At 43.6% G+C, this 18,495-nt stretch overlaps 1 protein-coding gene across 1 annotated transcript in view; it reads right to left on the bottom strand.

Moving 5' to 3' along the window:
- LOC146868384 (F-box only protein 44-like) overlaps positions 1-18,495 on the bottom strand; it is a 69,150-nt gene that overhangs the window by 47,217 nt on the left and 3,438 nt on the right. Inside the window, exon 2 of the mRNA XM_085609898.1 lies at positions 9,724-9,850. Within this exon, the coding sequence (XP_085466024.1) occupies positions 9,724-9,850 (127 nt within the window). The remainder of the gene's footprint in view (positions 1-9,723; positions 9,851-18,495) is intronic.

Here is an 18,495-nt window from a genome sequence, read left to right as displayed (position 1 = left end):
CTCTAGTGAAGACTGATGCCGAGCAAGCTTGTAGATTTCCCGATTAAACACTAGAGGGCCTATTACGATGTCAGGTGGACTTATGTCTGCCCGACACAGTCTCAGAAACGGGACGACCGACCTCCGGTCGGCGGTCCCGACCGCCTCATCATGATGCGACCGATGGGTCGCATACCCCCATTCCTCTATGGGAGCTCGTGTTACGGCTGTAAACTGGCCGTAACACAAGCTCTCATAGAGGAATAGGAGTCTGTGTTCATCCCTGCACCGTGTGGCATGGTGCAGGGATGAACGGGGCGCACAATAGGTGCCCCCTCGGCCCCCAACCAGAGGCCGCATAGGCAAGGGGTCCTGCTATGGGTCCTCATACTCGCTCTCCAACAGGCTTTCCATGCCAGAAAGCCTGACATGGAAAGCCTACCGGAGACCGATTATCGTAATCCCAAAGGGAAAAGGCCGCCCTTTGGAACTACGGGCCGGCCTCCGACTGGTCAATGGGCTCCGCCCATCCGAAGCCAGACGGAATGACCGGCTGGGTTAATTTCTGACCCCAGCATTGTAATGTGGCAGTCGGAAATTAAACAGATTTCGGAGCTTTTCCGGGCCGCATATTAATCTGCCCCTGGGTAGCAGTAGAATGTATATACAACAAGGAGAAGGAGAGTAAGGGGTGGGCTATTTTTATTGAGGTCCTGCACATAAGCCCTAAGTATTAACACAAGCGAGAGATGTGCAGTTCCTACAGAGTGAAAAGTCTGGAGGAAAGGAGTTATCCGAAGTCAGACTTACACCTTAGTGAATGTGAATGCACAAGAGAGGGGGGTCCCTTTAGGGTGGAACTGAAACCCTCACACACCCAGCAAGCTAGGTGTCATGCTTCATCATCTGGGTTTTGCTCCTCGTCGGGTCGGCGGTGCAATACCCGACGGGCACCCATACAGGGGCTCTTTATCAGAGATCTTTTGTTCCCTGCCGTATGGTGCGTGCGTGTGAGGGCCCGTGTGTGTAGACGTGTATAGTTAAAAAAGGTTGGTTAATCCGAAATATGATTTTATTGGCTCAGTCAACCACCTTGTTCAAAAGGGGTGAGTGGCGTAAAAGCTATACTTGCTCACAAAGAGAGGAGTGGCTAGCTACGCTCTACTCTTCTGGTCAACATGTTTCGCGCCCAGTAGGTCAGGAGGATCCCGAGGCGCTTCGTCAGGACCAATGATACTATTGTGATATGTGCTAAAAAACTATCTACAGTGTGGTGTGAAAGGGGTGGACAAAACTGGTTATCAACCCTTGGTTGGTTCCCCTACCTTTAGTATTTATAATATCTCAAAGGGGTCACCTAAGAAAAAGAGACAAAAATGAAAAAGGGAAATAGTAAAAACCCCCAAAAAGAAAGGAATCTGTGACAACAGATTAACACTAGTTCATATTCAACCAGTATTGCAATTAAGTACATTCTAGACAATTATACTGGAACACTATCCAAATATTAACATGTCAACTCTTGATGATAATTCAAGAAAAGAAAGGAAATTAAAATTGATTACCTCTGGGAGCATAGCGGGAATCTGGTAAAAACAGCTAAGTATAGACAGTTGTAATGAAAAGCTGTCGTTAAATGCGGACTCACCGAATCCTATTATAAAAACCTCATCATCAGGTGCATGGCACGTCATCAGGGGGAGAAACACACTCGTTTCCTATGAGACGGTAATGCAAAAAAAGAGAGGTGGTGGCAAATACAAGCATGGAGGTGAAAAATCAAGAGTGGTCATTCTCACAATCCTGTGTGCCTCTTATAAATGTAACTGAAGGGTGTTAGCCCAAAAGTAAAAGTAACGGAGGAAAACTAATCCATTCATGTAGATCAAGGCCACTTACGTATGTTCGTCGGCATAGACTACTATAAGAATGCTCCCCTGTTCAGCTCCCCAGTGGAAATGTGTGCGGGAGGGATTTATGGTGGTTTCTATTGTTAATGGAGTTAGGAGATACCCTCGTAAAAGTATAGTCGCTGCCCCATTGTCTAATTCAAAAAACAGACCACAAAACACAAAACAAGCTACCGAGGTAGCAAGAAATGTACTCACAAGTCAAAGATCCCCTGGAGGTCTATTAACCTGCCCGCGTCGCCGAACCCGGAAGGTAAACTAAGGTCCGGCGGCGCTGAATTTTATGTGGTAGTTGATTGGCTGGGGTTGGTCACGTGTAGCCAGGTCACGTCCGTAGCGACTGAAACTCGCAAGGGCGCGTCTGTCTTAATTCGTGTAGGTGCATATTTTGAGCGCCATGATGGAGTGGCTCGGTATGTATTAGATATTAGTACAGGGATGGCAACACTTCTAATTAAAGTGAGCGGAGGTATAATGTGATAGTAAGGCTCACAGGAGGGGAAGGGAATTAAATGGTTTCTGGTCTCACCAAGTCTGTAAGCCTATTATTATATTTCTTGTCGATGACTCGTATAGAGCCTAGTTAGTTTGGCAATGCGGTCCGTGCCCCATGGTGGAAATGAAGCGGGTATAGGCAAATTTAAGAAAGGAGTTTGGTAAACCTGGCTCAGTTAGACCATAGAGTGGTGTAAAGTCGATGATCTGTATAAAGCCTCATTGGGTTGGTAACGCAGTCCAGGTGCCATGATGGAGTGGTGCGGGTGTAAGCAAATGTTAAGAGAAAGTGGAGAACTTGGCTCAGTGAGGCCATGGAGTGGTGCGAAGTGTGTCAAAGGCACAATATTGGGAACCAAGGAGATCTCCAAATGTATGTATACCCAGGTTCCATCATGGTCTATTAAGACTGTCACTGTGCCTGCTAGTCCTTGACAGGAAAACATCGCGGCTGCCCCTGTATTGTCTAATGATCATTGATAGAAGTCAGAAGCCCTGTTAATGTGATATTGCCGCCCAAGGTATGTCATCATTGAGGCAAAGCCTGTCTGATGAAAGGCGGTGTACCCATCGTTGTTCTAGCCTGAACAAAGAATGTTGAGACATACCAGGCTGGCTTTCAAGGACAATCCAGTGTAAATCACTGGGGCTATGTTTACGCTCGAGGCAATGGCTGTAGAGCTTCGTGTTAGATTTGCCACATCTAATGTTGCTTTTATGTTCGATGATGCGTGTTTTCACTATTCGTGTCGTCATCCCTATATAATAGAGGTCACATGGGCAAATCAATAAATAAATGCAGTTTGTTGAATTGCAGTTAGTGTGTCTCTTCAGAGTCCACTCGAAGTGGGCAGAAAGGTGGATGGATTTAGCCACTATGGTTTGTCCACAGCAGGTGCAACCACCTCAGGTGTAATGGCCCTGTACTTGGGGAAGATTCCATAGGGTGTTGTATGCAGGAGTCATGTTTTTCTTGGGTCTAGTGTGCACCAAGGTGTCCTTGAGGTTGCTGGTCCTTTTGAAAGCAAAGCGTGGTGAGGGAATCGTGAGTGTACCTGCGGACAAAATTCCCCAATGTTTTTTTATAACTTTCTTAAGATTATTGGACTCTGGTGTAAAAGATGTGACACAAGTGATGGTCTCTATATTTTCTTTAGTTCTTACTTCGAGCAGGGCCTCGCGATTGTTATTTCTGGCTCTCTTCATAGAGTTGTGTATCACTCGAGGGGGATAGCCTCTTTGTGTAAGATTCTCTGAAAGGGTATTAGCTTCTGTTTTGTAGTCGTTAATGGAACTGCAATTTCACCTGAGTCGAAGGAATTGGCCAAAAGGTAAGTTGTCGCGTAAGGCCTTAGGGTGGTGACTGCTGTAAAGAAGTAAACTGTTTTTGTCAGTTGGTTTTCTGTACAGACTAGTACTCAACCCTGTGGATGTCAGTCTGATGTTTAAATCCAGGAAGGGGATGTTGGAGTCAGAGATGTGACGTGTGAATTTCAGAAACTGGTTCTTAGTGTTGATCCAATTGCAGAGTTCGTTACAGATGGATATATCCCCTTTCCATAAGATGATGACATTGTCGATGTAACGTTTCCAAAGGGTGAGGTTTGAGCCATAGGGGTTGTCCACATTCATTATTACTGCATCTTCAAAAGCCGCCATATAAAGGCAGGCCACACTAGGGGCAAAGGTACTCCCCATGGAAGTACCTTGGGATTGATGGTAGAGATTATCTTTAAATGCAAAGTAGTTTTCTGTGAGAGCTAATGTGGCCAGGTCCATAATGAATGTTATAGGAGTAGGAGATGTCCATTCTCTTTTATGTAGGGCTGCCTCTATCACAGACAGGGTAGCCTGTTGCGGGATGTTGGTATAGAGGGCCTCTACATCCAATGTAACTAGTAGATCGATGTTCTCGGTATCATGTATCCCCTCAATCGTGTTCAAAATATCAGTCGTGTCCCTGATATAGGACGGTGTCTCTTTAACCAGGGGCTGTAGGAAGTGATCGCAGAATTTTGATAGGGGTTCCAAGAGGGAGCCAATGCCAGAGACAATAGGTCTCCCAGGTGTAGGAATGGTGCCCTTATGTACCTTAGGTAGTGTATAGAAATAAGGTGTAACAGGATTGGTAGTAGTTAGAAAATCTGCTTCCTTCTTTGTAATCCAACCGTTAGCTTCCGCCTCCATCACCTTGCTTGCTATTGTTAGTTGTAATCTCGCCATGGGATCAAGGTTGATGGGAGTATAGTATTTTCTATCACCAAGTTGTCGTAAGCATTTTGTTTCATAGTCCTTGGTAGACTGGATTACTGTGGCACCTCCCTTGTCAGCCTGTTTGATGGTGATAGTGGTGTCGGCTGCCAACGTACTAGCCGCTTCCCTTTCTCTGCGAGTCAGGTTGTTATACGTTACACTCTTATTCTGAACTCTATCCAGGTCTTTTAGTACAGCCTTCTCAAAGGTGAGTACCTCCGAGGGAATCATGCTGTTAGTAGGGGTAAAGGTGGAAGCCTTATGTAGGCCAGTGTCAATGGACTCGGCCAAAGGTTCGTCATGAAAGTATGCTCTGAGGCGTATTTTCCGAAAGAAGTTCTGAACCTCACAAATCAACTCAAACTTGTCTACTCTGGGAGTGGGTACAAAGCCCAGTCCTTTCCTTATGACATCTTCCTCTGTGTCACTTAAGGATCTGTTGGAAAGGTTAATGACTAATCCCTCTGTCCCCTCCTTCTGCTTCGAGTTTCCATTTGTGGCTGAGGTTGATCTTGCCATTGAACGTGTGGTGTGGTTTGCTGTTGGCCTCGCCTTCGCCCTCTTCCTCTGCCCCAGCCTCTGCCTAAAAAAGGTTTCGGGTTATTACCAGGGTGGAATTGTGGCGGTTATTGAGGAAACATAGGGTATTGCCAAAACGGAGGCTGAGGGGGGACAGGGAACATGGGTCCACCTTGGTACAACCGTGTATTGGTTTTTCTCTGATTCCTGTTATTCCAACTCCCTGTGCTGGAGTCGCTGGATGAGCCCCTCCTACTCTGATTGGAGTCCTCATCACTTGAATAGCCTGTCCTATTTGAGACATAGTCTGCCTTGGGATAAGGAAAGACTCTTTCTTTGTCAAATCGGGAGATATCTTTCTGTAGCTTCGTTATTTTTTGTTTTAGCAAAAACTCCCTGCTTCCACCTTTACCCCTACTAACAGTATGATTCCCTCGGAGGTACTCACCTTTGAGAAGGCTGTACTAAAAGACCTGGATAGAGTTCAGAATAAGAGTGTAACGTATAACAACCTGACTCGCAGAGAAAGGGAAGCGGCTAGTACGTTGGCAGCCGACACCACTATCACCATCAAACAGGCTGACAAGGGAGGTGCCACAGTAATCCAGTCTACCAAGGACTATGAAACAGAATGCTTACGACAACTTGGTGATAGAAAATACTATACTCCCATCAACCTTGATCCCACGGCGAGATTACAACTAACAATAGCAAGCAAGGTGATGGAGGCGGAAGCTAACGGTTGGATTACAAAGAAGGAAGCAGATTTTCTAACTACTACCAATCCTGTTACACCTTATTTCTATACACTACCTAAGGTACATAAGGGCACCATTCCTACACCTGGGAGACCTATTGTCTCTGGCATTGGCTCCCTCTTGGAACCCCTATCAAAATTCTGCGATCACTTCCTACAGCCCCTGGTTAAAGAGACACCGTCCTATATCAGGGACACGACTGATATTTTGAACACGATTGAGGGGATACATGATACCGAGAACATCGATCTACTAGTGACATTGGATGTAGAGGCCCTCTATACCAACATCCCGCAACAGGCTACCCTGTCTGTGATAGAGGCAGCCCTACATAAAAGAGAATGGACATCTCCTACTCCTATAACATTCATTATGGACCTGGCCACATTAGCTCTCACAGAAAACTACTTTGCATTTAAAGATAATCTCTACCATCAATCCCAAGGTACTTCCATGGGGAGTACCTTTGCCCCTAGTGTGGCCTGCCTTTATATGGCGGCTTTTGAAGATGCAGTAATAATGAATGTGGACAACCCCTATGGCTCAAACCTCACCCTTTGGAAACGTTACATCGACGATGTCATCATCTTATGGAAAGGGGATATATCCATCTGTAACGAATTCTGTAATTGGATCAACACTAAGAACCAGTTTCTGAAATTCACACGTCACATCTCTGACTCCGACATCCCCTTCCTGGATTTAAACATCAGACTGACATCCACAGGGTTGAGTACTAGTCTGTACAGAAAACCAACTGACAAAAACAGTTTACTTCTTTACAGCAGTCACCACCCTAAGGCCTTACGCGACAACTTACCTTTTGGCCAATTCCTTCGACTCAGGAGAAATTGCAGTTCCATTAACAACTACAAAACAGAAGCTAATACCCTTTCAGAGAATCTTACACAAAGAGGCTATCCCCCTCGAGTGATACACAACTCTATGAAGAGAGCCAGAAATAACAATCGCGAGGCCCTGCTCGAAGTAAGAACTAAAGAAAATATAGAGACCATCACTTGTGTCACATCTTTTACACCAGAGTCCAATAATCTTAAGAAAGTTATAAAAAAACATTGGGGAATTTTGTCCGCAGGTACACTCACGATTCCCTCACCACGCTTTGCTTTCAAAAGGACCAGCAACCTCAAGGACACCTTGGTGCACACTAGACCCAAGAAAAACATGACTCCTTCATACAACACCCTATGGAATCTTCCCCCAATACAGGGCCATTACACCTGCGGTGGTTGCACCTGCTGTGGACAAACCATAGTGGCTAAATCCATCCGCCTTTCTGCCCACTTCGAGTGGACTCTGAAGAGACACACTAACTGCAATTCAACAAACTGCATTTATTTATTGATTTGCCCATGTGACCTCTATTATATAGGGATGACGACACGAATAGTGAAAACACGCATCATCGAACATAAAAGCAACATTAGATGTGGCAAATCTAACACGAAGCTCTACAGCCATTGCCTCGAGCGTAAACATAGCCCCAGTGATTTACACTGGATTGTCCTTGAAAGCCAGCCTGGTATGTCTCAACATTCTTTGTTCAGGCTAGAACAACGATGGGTACACCGCCTTTCATCAGACAGGCTTGGCCTCAATGATGACATACCTTGGGCGGCAATATCACATTAACAGGGCTTCTGACTTCTATCAATGATCATTAGACAATACAGGGGCAGCCGCGATGTTTTCCTGTCAAGGACTAGCAGGCACAGTGACAGTCTTAATAGACCATGATGGAACCTGGGTATACATACATTTGGAGATCTCCTTGGTTCCCATTATTGTGCCTTTGACACACTTCGCGCCACTCCATGGCCTCACTGAGCCAAGTTCTCCACTTTCTCTTAACATTTGCTTACACCCGCACCACTCCATCATGGCACCTGGACTGCGTTACCAACCCAATGAGGCTTTATACAGATCATCGACTTTACACCACTCTATGGTCTAACTGAGCCAGGTTTACCAAACTCCTTTCTTAAATTTGCCTATACCCGCTTCATTTCCACCATGGGGCACGGACCGCATTGCTAAACTAACTAGGCTCTATACGAGTCATCGACAAGAAATATAATAATAGGCTTACAGACTTGGTGAGACCAGAAACCATTTAATTCCCTTCCCCTCCTGTGAGCCTTACTATCACATTATACCTCCGCTCACTTTAATTAGAAGTGTTGCCATCCCTGTACTAATATCTAATACATACCGAGCCACTCCATCATGGCGCTCAAAATATGCACCTACACGAATTAAGACAGACGCGCCCTTGCGAGTTTCAGTCGCTACGGACGTGACCTCGCTACACGTGACCAACCCCCAGCCAATCAACTACCACATAAAATTCAGCGCCGCCGGACCTTAGTTTACCTTCCGGGTTCGGCGACGCGGGCAGGTTAATAGACCTCCAGGGGATCTTTGACTTGTGAGTACATTCCTTGCTACCTCGGTAGCTTGTTTTGTGTTTTGTGGTCTGTTTTTTGAATTAGACAATGGGGCAGCGACTATACTTTTACGAGGGTATCTCCTAACTCCATTAACAATAGAAACCACCATAAATTCCTCCAGCACACATTTCCACCCCCGTACTGGGGAGCTGAACAGGGGAGCATTCTTATAGTAGTCTATGCCGACGAACATACGTAAGTGGCCTTGATCTACATGAATTGATTAGTTTTCCTCCGTTACTTTTACTTTTGGGCTAACACCCTTCAGTTACATTTATAAGAGGCACACAGAATTGTGAGAATGACCAGTCTTGATTTTTCACCTCCATGCTTGTATTTGCCACCACCTCTCTTTTTTTGCATTACCGTCTCATAGGAAACGAGTGTGTTTCTCCCCCTGATGACGCACCATGCACCTGATGATGAGGTTTTTATAATAGGATTCGGTGAGTCCGCATTTAACCACAGCTTTTCATTACAACTGTCTATACTTAGCTGTTTTTACCAGATTCCCGCTATGCTCCCAGAGTTAATCAATTTTAATTCCCTTTCTTTTCTTGAATTATCATCAAGAGTTGACATGTTAATATTTGGATAGTGTTCCAGTATAATTGTCTAGAATGTACTTAATTGCAATACTGGTCGAATATGAACTAGTGTTAATCTGTTGTCACAGATTCCTTTCTTTTTGGGGGTTTTTAACACCACACTGTAGATAGTTTTTTAGCACATATCACAATAGTATCATTGGTCCTGACGAAGCGCCACGGGATCCTCCTGACCTACTGGGCGCGAAACATGTTGACCTTGAAGAGTAGAGCGTAGCTAGCCACTCCTCTCTTTGTGAGCAAGTATAGCTTTTACGCCACACACCCCTTTTAAACAAGGTGGTTGACTGAGCCAATTAAATCATATTTCGGATTAACCAACCTTTTTAACTATACACGTCTACACACACGGGCCCTCACACGCATGCACCATACGGCAGGGAACAAAAGATCTCCGATAAAGAGCCCCTGTATGGGTGCCCGTCGGGTATTGCACCGCCGACCCGACGAGGAGCAAAACCCAGATGATGAAGCATGACACCTAGCTTGCTGGGTGTGTGAGGGTTTTAGTTCCACCCTAAAGGGACCCCCCTCCCTTGTGCATTCACATTCACTAAGGTGTAAGTCTGACTTCGGATAACTCCTTTCCTCCAGACTTTTCACTCTGTAGGAACTGCACATCTCTCGCTTGTGTTAATAGCAGTAGAATGCACAGCATGTGAAAATACACTGCAATTCCGTTTACACTCTACTCATGCCACTAGCACATTTCCCTTAGACTCCCCCTTACCAAAAGGAAGTGACAAAGTACTTCTGGACTTCTGGGTGAGGAAACGGCTGGCCATGATCCCCAGGAAGGTCCTCAATTGCCCATTTATCACCTCCATTCTCTTCGATTTGCCAGAAATTGAAACTCTCTGAAACCAAGGACACCACAGCATGTAAGAGGACATGTCACAGTGAAAGCAAAGAGGGTTCACAGCAGGAGACAACAGGAAAGACAGAACAGCAACATGATGTCGCCATACTTTTGGAAAGACACGTGTTTAGTATGATTAAATAAGTGCATTAGCTGAGCAAGTATTGATAAAGCCGAGACGGGAGACAAAACATAGTGCATTGCATTAATATAGCGCTTCACACCAGTAGTGAGGTGCTGAAGCAAACCGGATGTTAGTCTGGACTGGGACTGAGCAAGGTGCTCTGCAAAGAGGGAAAGTTTCTAAAAAAGAGATGGGAAGAAAAGGAACAGTGTTGTGTGGGTTACACAATTTAGAGAACAGTGGGTTGTTCCACTTTCCTTTGCTCTTGTAATATACTTACTAGTAGATACCCTTTATTTTATATGATTAATAAAAACCTATTTACAAAAATACATTTATATAAAATTCATATTTAATCAAATCCAATTTGTATAAATAGGCGGTGCATAACATTTTAAGATTAGAATTTAAAATGTATAGTTTTGTCTTGAACTGTTTAACTTTAAAATGTATTGTTCTTTCTTTTGAACTGGCCATAAGAGCCCTTAATACACTTGCTTCTGCCATTTTGATGTCTACCATGGATAAGAACTTCATTAATTTACAGTCCAGCTGCGGGTCGTTAGCATTGAAACACGCAATCACTGCTTGCCGTCGTGTCCGAATCCCGCGGATGTTAAATTCTGATTTAAATAGCCTAGCCCTTTCTTGCTTCAGATGCCAGCAGGTGGAAATCAGGTGGGTCATGTCCTCTATTCCATTCCTGCAAAGACGACAGTCAGTTTAAGCGTGCCCACTCTGCCATGGTGGAAGGTGCAAGATAGATGGCAGCTTCCCTAGCCGGTGTTTGAGAAATGTTTCTTTTATGCACCTTGCATACACCAGACCGAACTACGTTTGAGGGCTGAGTGTCTTATAGCTATTGATGGTCATCCATGCATGGCTCCGTTTTGCAAAAGCGGCTTTATCCTCAACTAACAAAGGGTCCTGATTGTCCTTTGTACTGCTTTCTTAAAAAGTGTATGCAAGATCGGTGTCTCCCAGAGCACGGAGAGCCCTGTAGTTGCTAAACTACTTTTTAAATAATTCAAGGCCTGCCGTTGTGAGCTAAGCCTTATCTCATTCCATAGTAGATGGTTTAGGAAGCTCTCAGGGGCATCCCTGATTTAAAGCCAGCACGTTAGGTTCGGACGGAGAGGATGGCGAGAGAGGTCCCCGTCCTTCCCACTACTGCTACCCGGAAGCCGCCGCCACTGTCCAGAGCCTACCAGTATATTAAGTTTAGATGCCCAACAGTAAAGAGAGCTGCTTAATTCCTGTGACAAACCACAGCAGTTCTCAAACTGAGATTTGATCCAGTCTCCATCCGTCCCTAAGACCCTTCCGATCCCTGATATTCACGCACGGGCCTGGTCGGCTCTGTTTTGTCCTCAGTTCTATATGGGAAAAGCAATTTTGGAGCTACTCTGGAAACAAGCGACAACTTTATATTTAAGTGTGTGCGTGTCTTCTTGAAAGGCTGCCTTGGGAGAAACTCTATTTGCCCCCTGATTGTTTATATGATCCACTGACCCAAAACAGACCTCTCCAGATGCTACAGCTGCACCAGAAGTAATGGTCCAGTTACTCACTGACATTTGTTACTGGGGTTTCATATTTGTAACAACCACACATTTGTTAAAATAACAAATTACATTAGAGGCAGTGGCACTGATGTACAGCACAAAGGGTCTTTGCTGCAGTCACAGGGTTTTAAAAATTAAACGAAACGGGGGCGTGGCTTGGACGCCGACTAAAGATGGCCGCCTAAGTACGGGGCTCCGCTGCACCGGGACGGACTCTTATCATTTACGGCGAGGTCCGTAGTTCTTCTTTATCGTACCTTTTGGCTGTTCCTGTTGGCGGAACAGGTTGTCCATCCGGTGAGCCCAGAATGTACCTTTATTCTCCCTAAAATGCTTCATTCTCGCCGCGTAGCGGGAGTACCTCAGCACATCCGCCATTTTTGGTCTTGAGCGCCGCTCGTCTGGAGCCAGCACGTGCGCACCTTGCAGCAAGCTCTCCTCATCGAACAACAATTGCGCTGTGCTTTTAGGACAGCGCGGAATGCTCATCACCTGACGAACATTTCTTAGGAGGATATTATGAGGAGTTATTCATTATATTTTCTCAGATAACACCATTATGCAGCACATTGGGAAGTTCAGCAACATCTGAGCGAGAGCTACGTTAAAGTATTCCTTCAAAATTTTATTGTGGCACCTAACTGAGGTACTGAGTGGGAGATAATAGGAGTATCGTCTGCCTTTTGTATGTGTTCACGGAGGCGAGGTGCTGTCGCTGACTGGGAGTTCTATCTGAATCTGGAGCGCCCTGGTGTTCTCTATGCTTCTTCATCAAATTCCTTACTACTCCCTGTGGTTGAAGCACGACGTGCGCTTGGTCACACCAACTGACCCTTAAGACATTTCTGGTTTCTCTGTAAAGTTGCTGCGCCAGTCTTGCGGAGTTCTCTTATTTTACCTATTTAAGGCGCATCTCCCCTTCTTACTTGTTCTCTATGCGCTCAACTGTGAGGGTTTCATTGCTTTACTCAGGGCTGTGTTTATATCTGTGCTGCACAACTTACTTGCCATTGTATTTCTTAGTTGGTTGGTCCCCTCCGGCACAACGTTCTAAGTTTGCCTCACTATTTCGGCGCTCAGGTATCTATGGGCAAATTACGCAACCCAAAATTCGTTTTTGTGCCCTCGAAGAGTCCTCCTACGACATCATCTTCTTCTTCCTCAACAGCGGATTCTCCTTCTACCACAGATCACATGGCAGCAGCAGCTCCCAACCGTCCTCCTTTGCCACAACCAACTTCAAACAAAACTCCTCCCTCTACCACATCTTCTAAGCGCTTGAAACAGGACTCTCCCCCCCCCTCCAGACAAGTCATCACCTCCTATTTCTATGGAGCTACTGCTGGAGGAGATTCGGGCTTTACGTCCGTTCGTGGAGGAGACCAATAATAAAATGCAGCTTTTTGAAGCAAAATGGTCAGCTATGGAGAACAGAGTGTCTTCTGTGGAGCAGCAGGTTATAGAGATCCAAGTCAATTCTAAATGCATTTCCTCTCTCGAAAAATCTGTTCTAGCCCTTCAGCAACATACTGAGGGTTTAGAAAACAGAAATAGAAGGAATAACCTGCGCATTTATGGTCTGCCGGAGTCTTTGGAAGGTGATGACCCCGTCTCGTTTTTCTCCTCCTTCCTCCTGAAACTTTTGGATCTACCTGCTACCACTTCTCTCAGTATCCAAAGGGCTCACAGACTTGGTCCTCGTTCATCAGCCTCGACTAAGCCACGAGGAGTCATCATTCTTTTTCTGAAATTCACGGATCTACTTCTAGTCCTCTCTGTGGCCAGATCCAAACGCCAAGTCTCCTGGTTAGGCCAGAGGGTCTTTCTTACTCAGGATGTTTCTAATGCTACCGCAGCAAGAAGGGAAGAATTTTTGAACCTTCGCGCCCCTCTACGCTCTCTTGGTGCCAGATACGGATTATTTCATCCTTGCATCTTCAAAGTTACCCATCAGAATCAAACTTGGACTTTTCAAGATCCTGCTGAACTTAAAAACTTTATTCATATTCAGTCCAATGCCGGCATGGATACTTCCACTTCTGCTTGTGGTTGAATGTTTAACTTTCCTTTTTCTTGCAGGCTCCTTCAGTTAATGTTTTTTACATTAACCTTTGTTTATTATATTGTTGGCTCGCTTTTTGATTAATTCTTAAGAGTTTCTATTATGGTTCTTTTCATTGTTTGTTTCTACTTCTGCTGGTTTTCTTTCTTTAAAAGTCCCTCTTCTATCCCGCTTTTACTATTACTTTCAACTGTTTGATGGACCGCATTTCCATTCTTACGCATCTCTCCATGTGCCTTCCTTCACTATAAGCGTTTCTTGTTTTTATTTTCCTTATCCAGATCGATTGGTGTGTTCCCCCTCCTCCCTTATGGTTCATCCTCTTCATCTTCGGTCCTGGTACGGTCCGGTCTCCTGGTCCCGGGAGGTCAATCTTGTTGAGTCTCTCTATTCCCCCATTATCCTCTTCATGTCCCCTTCAGGTATGTTACTCTCAGTCGTCCTTTTTGGATATGTACTGTCTCTTCTTGTACTTTTCTCTTTTTGCCTTCTCCCTCTTTTCCTTTTCCCTCCTTTCCACTTATTTTTTACTTTCATTCTTCCTCTGTTTATATCACTATCCTATCTTTTAATTGGTATCGTTCCAGTCGTGTACTCTTTATTTTTCTTTTTCTTCCCCCTGCCTCAGCCTTCTTCTCTTGTTTCTATTCTCCTCCACTTTTTGGCATTTTCTTTCTTTTTATCTGTTGCTGTAGTTATTGTTTCTGTTAATGTTATCCAGTTTTTAAATTCAGAGTAATCTCCTGGAATGTAAAAGGTTTTATCAATCCCATTAAACGTCAGAGGATTCTTTCCCACTTCGCTTCATATAATCCTGACATAGTTCTCTTACAAGAGAGTCACCTATCTGAGGCTGATTCTCTCAAGTTAAAGCGAGGATGGGTGGGTATGGTTTTAGTCTCTCCTTCTCCCAATAAGAAGAATGGTGTTGTTATTTTATGTCACAAAAGGTTAAAATGTAAAGTTTTACTACAAGAAACGGACTCTCATGGTAGGTGGTTGCTAGCTAAGTTATTAATCAATTCTATATCCCTGACTGTGTTTAATGCTTATGGTCCTACACAACCCGATTTTCTTTGTTGGCCCTCAATTACGAACAAATGCAGACAACATAGAGATGACCTCTTCATTTTAGGTGGTGATTGTAACCAGATTGTGGACCCCTTTCTTGACCGTAAGTCAACGGTTCGGTTCATACCTCACAAACCTCACAAGCAGTTTCTAGATACTATTTCTCAAGTACATCTCACTGATTCTTGGAGACTTTCACACCCTGACACCCTTGAGTATTCCTTTTTTTCTCCTCCTCATTCATCTTTCTCTCGCATTGACTATATTTTTCTTTCTCTCTCCTAATCGCAAAACCTACTTTCTTCTTCTATTGAACCCATACTCATCTCGGACCATGCCCCTATTGTAACGGATCTTGACTTCCTTCCTCCGCATCCCAAGTCTTCTCGTTGGCGCTTTAACAATTCTCTTCTTACCGATCCTCTTTCCTCCTCTTCTTTTCGTTCTTTTGCTACCGATTTCTTTCTGTTAAACGATGTTTCTAACATCTCTCCCCATCTTCTCTGGGACTCTTTTAAAGCCACAGCACGCGGGTTTGTTATTGACTTTGTTTCCAAGAAGAAGAAACGTTTTCTTCAGAAGCAGAAAACTATATTAGCTCATATTAAATCTTTGGAGCATAAGTTCTACACTTCCCCTAATAATTCCGTCTCTCCGGATCTTATTCGTGCCAAATTGGACTTCAATAAAACTACTACTGATAATGCTTCGTCGATGCTCCTTCGTAGTAGTGCTCATTACTATGGCGGACCCAATAGGGCGGGGAGGCTTCTAGCTAATTATCTTAAGTCACGTAAGGAACGCTCTTTTATTGATTCTATTTACTCTTCTGACAACACTTTACTACATAAAGCTCAGGATATTCTTGACCAATTTCAGTTATTTTATCGTACTCTTTACACGTCAGAATCTTCTCCCACTCCCTCTCTTGTCCAAGCTTATTTTGACAAGCTTCCTAAACCCTCGACCTCTCATCTTAATTTTCCAGATCTGGAATTTGATCTCTCTTTGCAGGAGCTCTCTGTGGCTTTGAATATTCTTACCAAAGGTAAAACACCAGGTCCTGATGGTTTTTCCGTTGAATTCTATTTACACTTTTCTGACCTTTTACTTCCCAAGCTCCTATCTCTCTTTCAATCGTTTTACTTATTGGGTAAGGCAGAGGGTACATTTCAAGAAGCCACCCTTTGTCTCATTCCTAAGGACGGTCGTGACACCAAATTTTGCAAGAATTATCGCCCGATTTCTTTAGTTAATGTGGATTATAAGTTGTTTGCTAAAGTACTAGCTTTACGCTTGGAACCCCTAATGCCCCACCTCATTGGTAAGGAGCAATGTGGTTTTGTTAAAGGCCGGCTTACCTCTGATAACTCTCGCCTCTTCCTCAATGTTTTAAATAAGGTTTCATCTCTTTATATTCCCTTAGCGGCTATTTCTGTTGACGCAGAGAAAGCCTTTGACAGAGTTGACTGGTCTTTCCTATTTGCTTCATTACGTTGGCATGGTTTTGGTCCTCATTTCATCTCTCTTAACTCTTTGTTGTATTCTGCTCCTAAAGCTTCGGTTCTGGTCAATAGTCAGGTTTCCTCATATTTTCCTCTTCAACGGGGTGTTCGTCAAGGTTGCCCCTTATCTCCTCTTCTTTTTGTTCTCGCCCTTGAACCCTTTTTGTCCTCTATCCGTAACAATGATTCCATCTTAGGTTTTCCTTATGGTGATAATCAGTTGAAACTCTGCGTATGCAGATGATATTCTTTTATTCATTTCTGCTCCAGAAACTTCTATTCCCCCTCTACTGTCTGAGTTTGATTCTTTCTCACAGGTCTCGGGATACAAAATTAATTCAGATAAAACTGAAATTCTTCCTCTTACAAAATTTTGCACCCCTCATGTCTTTTCCTCTACTGGATTTGCTTGGAATAGCTCGAAAATTAAATACTTAGGAATATGGTTTTCCAACTCTATTTCCTCCTCAATTACCCTAAATATGTCCGCAGTTTTGACTCGAATTGAACAATTATTTTCCTCTTGGAACCCCCTCTTTCTCTCTTGGTAGGGGCGGTTGGACTCAATCAAGATGATGATAGCTCCCATTTTAATATATATTTTTTCCATGTTACCTGTTCACGTCCCTGCAATTTATTTTAAACGTATTGATTCTTGCTTGTCAAGATTTCTTTGGAACAACAAGAAATCTAGAATCTCTTTAGCACTGCTTCGTAAATCCAAGCCTAATGGTGGTGTCAATTTCCCAGACTTTCGTCTCTATCACAAATCCTTTTCTCTTCGTCAGGCGTCTAGATGGCTAACGTCAGTTCCTTCTCCTCTTGCTCCTCTTTGGCTTCTCATCGAGCGAACATTGTTGTTGCCTTTCTCTTTTGGAGAAGTCATATGCTTTTCTGCCAAGGCTCCACATACATCATTTCCTTTATTTAAACATACCTCTTCTCTTTTAAAGCCTCTTCTCAACTCTACACCTATTAGTCGTGAACCTTTTTTGAATTCCACCATCTGGTACAATTCGTTTATCATTATAAAGAATAGACCCATCTTTTGGAAATCTTGGAGGTCTAAGGGCATTATATGGGGTTACCAGCTTTTTGACGGCATTTTCCCTTGCTCCTTCTCCCAATTTCAGATGTCCTTTCACTGTCTTCGTTCCTTTTTGCATAAGTTTGTTACTCTGATGGCACTTAATCTTGATCTTTTTTATTCTCTTCCTTCTTCCCCTCCTCAGTTTCCCAAGCTCCTCTTCTCAAAATCCTTTCTACCCTCCCCAAAGCCTCTCTCATTTACAAATTCTTCTCCTCTCCTAATCCAGATCGTCTTAAATCTAAATTGGAACTCTCTTGGGAGGCGGACCTGGGTTGTGTTTGGCCCGTTGCTCTATGGGATAAACTTTGGTCCAGATCTTTAAAAATTTCTCGCTCTGCCTCTCTTACTCAATCTTTATTTTATTTGTATCACAGATGATATTCCTCTCCCTTTCCCTAGCTCGTTTTTCTTCCTCTTCTGAGTCTAACTGTTGGACATGTTCTTCTCCTAACGCTGACCTTTTTCATCCTTTGTTCTTATGTCCTTCTGTTTCTCAATTCTGGAATACTGTTTGGCTATACATCTCTCGTATCTTCACACTCTCATCTCAGTATTCTATATCTACTCTTTTTCTTGGCAGTTTAGCTGATTCTTTAGACCTTCCTCTACACTCTTGCGGTCTCTTTGACCTTATGCTTGCTCTCGCATTTCAACACATCACCTCTAATTGGAAATCCCTCACAAAGCTCTCCATACGGTGTTGGTGGAACTCTCTATGTCACTTTCACAGGCTACACACTGCCTTTGCTTCCTCCTGTAATCCTATGCATAATAGGGATCTCTTCTGGTTACCTCTTACCTCATATTTAGATCGGTTGGTTAAGAAGAATGTGTCAAGTATAACTTCGGAAAATTTTGATCCACCTTGAGGTGATTACATCTTCTTCTCCTTTATTAAAGTACAGGATTTATTTTTTGTTATAGTCATTCTTCTAAGTTGTATTTTGATTATTGTTTTAGCCTACAGCACTTTCTCTTCAATGTATAGTTTCATATTTTCGCATTACAATGTCACTATTTTCCCCTTTTATTTCTTTCTGCCTCCCTTCCCTTCTCTTCCCCTTTTCCCATCTCCCTTAAAATGTATAAAATGTTTTTGCTCTTTTTATATGATATTAGCTTGTTTTATGTAATTTACTTATATTTGCTTACTTCTTATGCCTCTGCTGATATCTCTTGTATTAATATATTTTTGAATAAAGCTTTTCAAACATAAAAAAAAAAGT

Source organism: Triturus cristatus, chromosome 1_2 (assembly GCF_964204655.1).
Source record: "Triturus cristatus chromosome 1_2, aTriCri1.1, whole genome shotgun sequence".
NCBI classification, from domain to species: domain Eukaryota; kingdom Metazoa; phylum Chordata; class Amphibia; order Caudata; family Salamandridae; genus Triturus; species Triturus cristatus.
The sequence above is the reverse complement of the archived record's forward strand: the minus strand, read 5'-3'. Positions and strand labels throughout refer to the sequence as shown.